A 6,820-nucleotide genomic window follows, 5' to 3' on the forward strand; every position below is an offset into this window, starting at 1 on the left:
TATAATTACAGCGAATTTTCTGTAATTTTACAGGGACGCCTTAAATATATGAAAAAAATCAAATTCCCGATTCGGTAAAACTCTCTCTGTCTCGAATAATAAAATTCAAAAACTAATCAAATTCCCGAACGGTTTATAATATTACCGACTTTGAAAATTTTCAAATAATAAAATCCCCTATATAAAATTGTTTCTGAATCAATATTTATTTTAATATTATTATTATTTAATATTATTTTAATAATTTTTAAATTAACAATTCGATTTTCGGAAGATTTTTTGTAATTAAAAAAAAATACCATGTATATTTTCAACTAAAATATGTTATCCAGAAATGTTTTTTTTTAAATTATTGTTATTTTACATTCAAACAATAATTTTCAAAAACTTTAAACAGAAAATTTTTTTCTTTGGTGTAAATATGTGATTATTTCAATAAAAAAATTAATGAAAAAAATTATCAAGTATAAATTTTTTTTACCACTGGTTTATGTCGAAACTTCTTTCTAGTTTCTTTTATTTTTGAATTGAAAAATTATATTTTTCGAATAAACTTTTTTTATAATTTTTTAAAAAGACTATGTCCAGAAAACCTTACCCAAGCTTCAGATCTGAAAAAATTGCTTGATACATGTCAAACTATTCTAACCTCAAAAAATGTTTCTACTGCTTTACCGTCATATTTTACGAAGAATGAGAAAACAAGAATTCGACTCAGTGATCCTAGATCTGAAACGACATGTGGTCCAATCCTATGACAGGGCTATGTCCGTGTGAATATAGCAGGAGACGCTGTAAATGACTGAGTTGCGCGCGCAACCCATTTCTCCTCTTCTGAATTTGAAAACTCGAAGGTGCACGATTGCCGGTCGGAGCATTTCGGCGATTCTATTTATATATCTATCTGCCAACTGCTTTGAAATAAATCCAGGAGATTGAGATTTTAATATTTCCAGATTTCAATGCTGGCGTTTCTCACGATTTGAATATATCGCGCGCCTCTTGATATGCGTATATTTTGAGGTTATGTTATTTCATGTATAAAATATAAATTATATAAATAATAATACTATTATATACATATAAATATATGCGTATCTTAATAATGATAATATTAGAATTATGTTATATTATAATGGTCTTATTTATATCTTGATACGCATTTGAAAGAAATTAAAGAAATAGGCGATTTTGGAATTCATCTCGTTTGGATAAGAACTCAATTAATTGATTGAAAAATTAATTATTTTGTTGAAAATGTAACTATTTTGTAAAAAAAATTCCTCTTTTCTATCAAAAGTTCAACTACTTTTTTAAAATTTTCATTTTTTTTTATTTGAAGGTTCATCTCTTTCGTTGAAAATAGATTTTTGAAACTGACAATCAATACCATTTTTGGTTCAGAAATCATGTCTTTTGTTAAAAGGTCGTCCTTCTTTGCAGAAATTAAATTGTTTTTATGGAAAATTTATACTTTTTGATTAAAAATTACATTTTTCGGTTGAATTTTTAATTATAAATATGTTTTGGTTGTAAAGTCGTTCTGTTGTAAATGCAACTAAATTGTTAAAAATTAAAATTATAATTTTTGGGTGAAAATACTCTTTTTGTTTTTAAAATTAAACAATTTCGTTGAAAGTTCATGTATTTTGTTGGAAATTGACCTTGTTTAGCAGAAATTTAATCTCTTTGGTTGAAAATGTATCATTTTTGGTCAAAAATGCAATTGTTTAGTTAAAACATCAACTGTACGTCTTCTTGAGTTTGAAAGTCGATTATGTCATTAAGAGTTGAACTACTTTGTAAAAAATACGCTTTTTTAACACGGTTTTTTAATTATGGTTGAAAATTTAACTCTTTGGTTGAAAGTTTAACTCTTTCTTTGAAAACTCATATTTGTCGCTCAAAAAATTCAACTTTTTGTAGATAATTCGTCTTTTTACTTTAAAATTAAATAATTTCTTTGAAAATTCATGTATTTTCTTTAAGATTTGTCTTTCTTTGTAGATCATCAATTTTATTGGTCGAAAATTCATCTGATTGGTTGAAAATTTAACAACTTTGTTTAAAATTAATTTTGCTGTTAAAAATTATTTATCTTTATCTGAAAATGTAACTATTATATGATTGATTAAAAATTAATCTTATATATTGCTTAAGTTGGAAAATCGTTTTTTTTATAGAACATTAATCTTCTTGGTCAAAAATTCACCTTTTCTCTTGAAAATTTAACAATTTATTGAAAATTCGTTTTTTTTCTTGTTCAATTCAATTTTTTAGCACAGTTTTTATCTGGAAATTGTACTATTCCATTTTTGGTTGAAACTTTATCCTGTACATTTTATTACTTAAAACACCAATTATTTTATAGAAAATTAATTTATTTTTTTGAAAAGTAAACTTTCGTTTGAAAATGGATTTATTGTGTTAATTTGATTTTTTCCTAAAATTAAAAAAACTGAAAAATCAACTGTTTTGTGAAAAAATTTTTTTGGATAAATTCAACAGTTTTTAATAAAAAATGTAAGCCTTTTTTATGAAGATTCATAATTTTAAATAAAAATTCATCTCCTTCGTTAAAAATTTAAGGATTTGGTTGAAACTTCGTTTTTTTTTTTTAGTTGAAAATGAAACTGTTTTGTTACACCGTTCGATTTTTAAAGTTGTCAATTCGTAAATAAGACTTTTAAGTTTGGATTTATAAATAAAAATGTAAAAATTAATAATATTAAGCCACTTAAAATAAACGAATTCAATTTACAATTTAAAAAGTTTCCAATTGAAAAAGAATTCTAATTAATCCATTTTTATTGATCAAAATGATACAGTCTTTAACATTAAAAAATTTATTTATTTATTCTTCAATTCAAAGCATTAAAAGTAAGTTTATATTTTTTAACCAGAAGTCCTTGAACTATTCCGTTTAAAAATATGTTTACACTGTTTCGTAAAAAAATCATCTTTTTGGCTTTGAAATTCAACAATTTAAAAAAAATCCTTATTGACTGAAAAGTCAACTCTTGTGTAAAATTAATATCTTTTTGGATGAGTTCAACAGTTTTTAATTAAAAATTAAAACTTTTTTTGTTGAAGATTTATCATTTTAGTTGAAAATGTAATTATTTTGTTGAAATTCAAATTTTTTGAATTATTATAATTTTGAACCTTAAAAATAATAGCGTAATTTGTATTTCATAACCAGAAGTCTCTAAAATGTTAAAGCCATAAACATTTTGAAATGGTAATTTCGTATTTTAAAATAATTTAATTAAAAAAATTGTAAAATTAAAAGGTGTTAAAAGTTTGTGTTTTACACGTATGAATTATTGAGCGTTTAAATGAAATATTCCTGAATTAAAAATTTGTCAAGCTTCAGTTTTAAAAGTTTAAAATTCAAAAGATTTCCTCCTCAACAAAAATCATTTTCAGATTTAAAATTTTGAATTTTCTAATTTCATTCTGAATTTTGAATTGAAACAGGAATTTTTTTAAAGCAATTGTATGTATTTCTGAATTGGATCAGAAATTTTTTGAAAAAAAAATATAATTCAGATCTGGGACAAGCCATTATACACAACTATTAAAAACTATACAAATTTGAACAAAGTGGTTCGAAATAGAAAGCCTTGAATTGTTAAAATTGTAATTAGCTAAATTTTAAGTTTGAACGCTACAATTTTAATTTAGAATAATATTAAAAATTAATTTAAAAGTTGAAATTATTTGAAATAATTTGAAACACGATGTAGATTTTTGCAGATTTAAAAAAAGCTTTTGAGAATTGTAAAATATTTATAAAGAATAACAAAAATTGTTGTGATTGCTAAGAAAATTGAAAATGATTTTTTAGTTTGAAAAATTAATTTTAAGTGAGTATTTGAAAAGATTTTAAAAATTAAAAAAAAGAATCAGGAAGATTTTAAGGCAATTTTTTTAATTTGCAGTTTTTTTATTTTTAGGAAAAAAATCGAATTAACACAATAAATCAATTTTCAACCCAAAAGTTTACTTTTCAAGAAAATTAATTAATTTTCTATCAATTAATTGGTGTTTTAACTAATTAAATGTACAGGATAAAGTTTCAACTAAAAATGGAATGATCTACAAAAAAAGACAAATCTTAAACAAAATACATGAATTTTTAAAGAAATTATTTAATTTTAAAGTGAAAAAGACGACTTATCTACAAAAAGTTGAATTTTTTAAGCAAAAAATATGAGTTTTCAATGAAAGAGTTAAACTTTCAACCAAATAGTTAAATTTTCAACCATAATTAAAAAACTTTGTTAAAAAAACGTATTTTTTTTACAAAGTCGTTCAACTCTTAGTGAAATAATCGACTTTCAAACACAAGAAGTTGTACAGTTGATATTTTAACCAAACAATTGCATTTTTGACCAAAAATGATACAATTTCAACCAAAAAGATTAAATTTCTACTAAACGAGGCCAATTTACAACAAAAGACATGAACTTTCAAGGAAATTGTTTAATTTTAAATACAAAAAGAGTCTTTCCACCAAAAAATTATGATTTTAATTTTTAACAAAAGTTGCATTTACAACAGAACGACTTTACAACTAAAACATATTTATAGTTGATAATTCAACCGAAAATTGTCATTTTTAATAAAAAAGTATAAATTTTCCATAAAACAATTTAATTTCTGCAAAGAAGGACGACCCTTTAACAAAACACATGATTTCTTAACCAAAAATGGTATTGATTGTCAGTTTCAAAAATGTATGTTCAACGAAAGAGATGAACCTTCAAATAAAAAAAAATTCAAATTCAAAATTCAAACGCGGATCAAGGTATAAATAGGACTATTATAATATAACATAATTATAATATTATCATTATTAATTTACGTATATATATATATATATATATATATATAATCCTAATAATATTTATATAATTTATATTTTATGCATGAAATAACATAACCTCAAAATATACGCATATCAAGAGGCGCGCGATATATTCAAATCGTGAGAAACGCCACCATTGAAATCTGGAAATATTAAAATCTCAATCTCCTGAATTTATTTCAAAGCAGTTAGCAGATAGATATATAAATAGAATCGCCGAAATGCTCCGACCGGCAATCGTGCACCTTCGAGTTTTCAAATTCAGAAGAGGAGAAATGGGTTGCGCGCGCAAGTCAGTCATTTACGCCGTCTCCTACTATATTCACACGGACATAGCCCTGTCATAGTATTGGACCACATCTCGTTTCAGATCTGGGATCACTGATTCGACTTCGTAGTACGGTGAGGACAGCACCTAGGGCAGAAAATGTAATGTCCTATATATATAATTCCCCACTCTGACGCCGCGTAACGCATCTGCGTTTCTAATATCTTTGACGGTACGTGGGCAGCTCGCACCGTAGCAGCGCGACAGATCGCGCATGATTGGTTGGTACTCTGTGTGCCTACATGGCCGGCTCGTGCGTGAGTTGTTTCCAGCATACTGCACACATATTTTCTTGTGCGAACACCTTTCCGACAGGCGATGACAGCATGCGTGCGTTATGTCTCGCACAACGTGCCGCGTATGCATTTGAGTACTGTAAGTGCGCGATTGTTATCTGGGACTCTTCGAAAAGAACATTTGTGCTTGTGGACTTTTTTTCATCACGTTTTTGTTAAAAAAATCAACATTTTGGAATTTTAAAAAATGCTGGCAGTTTTCGCAGTTTTCTTGTATCTCACATATTTCTTTTAAAAATCAACACTTTTGTTAAAAAATTTTTTTTTTTCGCTAAATCGTTAATTTGCAACTTTCTGTAATTTTTTCAGCATAATTTGAGGCAGTAAGAAATGTCACCTCATGTTCAAATAGAAAACGTTAAACATTTTTATTATTTTTAAGACACTGGAATCTTAAATGTCCCATAAAAAAGTTGTAGCCGATCCGAAAACATTTTTGGGTTACAAAGAAAACAATCAGTAAATTTTCTATTTTTTTTTCTAATGAAATAAAAATTTAAGATAAATTATTTTCCCACGTCTGCCAGTTTAATTTATAAATTTATTTATATATACAAATATTATATTAATTTTTGCATCTTGGACATTATTTTCTAATTCTGTCTCGCTCTTCTGCGAATTCATATTTCCGGTATCAATTTCTGTTGAATCAGCAGTTTGAGCTTGCAAAAATCTTCGACTATTCGAAAATTTCTCTAATTTGTTCCTGTCGGTTTTGTCCAATTTTTTCTCCTCGCAAACATTAGGTGGATGTTTCTTTAAACCTGCGGAAAAATGATTATATTCAAAAATTGAGCATAATGTTTTAAATTTTACTAGATAAAGAACTAAATATTTATATTTACTACAGAGATTTGGATATTTTTTTGAATGCCCCCAATTTGTAGGACATTTCCTTCTTCCAATTTTATACGGACTCTCGTTCTTTTCGTTTCCCCTGAAATTCAACTACATTAAAAAACTTGCTATTTTCATATTTCAATTCAAATCACTATTCACAATTTAAAAGTTTAATTAATTATCTAAGGGGTGGAACATAAACTACGTTACCAATTTTACCCCCCCCCCCCAGAAAAGTCCTCTGTAAACAGAGGAAATACAGCGATTTAAAAAAGGGAATAATTGGAGAATAAATTATTTTGTACAGAATTAATGTAAATACCATATTGAATTCAATAAAATACTTTAAACTACTAATATTTCAACTCGAAATATATATATATATATGAGGGTGGATTGATAAGTTTCCGGCCTGACCAAGAAAAACAACGTTTTTAAGAATTTTTTTTTTTTATTTCTCAACATAATCTCCTCCAAGGCTGA

At 26.0% G+C, this 6,820-nt stretch overlaps 1 protein-coding gene across 1 annotated transcript in view; it reads right to left on the reverse strand.

Annotated features, from left to right (window-relative positions):
- Positions 1-6,018: 6,018 nt before the first annotated feature.
- LOC117172950 (venom allergen 5-like) overlaps positions 6,019-6,820 on the reverse strand; it is a 34,940-nt gene continuing 34,138 nt past the window's right edge. The window contains exons 6-7 of the mRNA XM_033361257.1: positions 6,343-6,434; positions 6,019-6,261 (exon numbers count right to left, since the gene is read on the reverse strand). Of these exons, the coding sequence (XP_033217148.1) occupies positions 6,026-6,261; positions 6,343-6,434 (328 nt within the window). The 3' untranslated portion in view covers positions 6,019-6,025. The remainder of the gene's footprint in view (positions 6,262-6,342; positions 6,435-6,820) is intronic.

This window comes from Belonocnema kinseyi, chromosome 5, assembly GCF_010883055.1.
Source record: "Belonocnema kinseyi isolate 2016_QV_RU_SX_M_011 chromosome 5, B_treatae_v1, whole genome shotgun sequence".
Taxonomy (NCBI): domain Eukaryota; kingdom Metazoa; phylum Arthropoda; class Insecta; order Hymenoptera; family Cynipidae; genus Belonocnema; species Belonocnema kinseyi.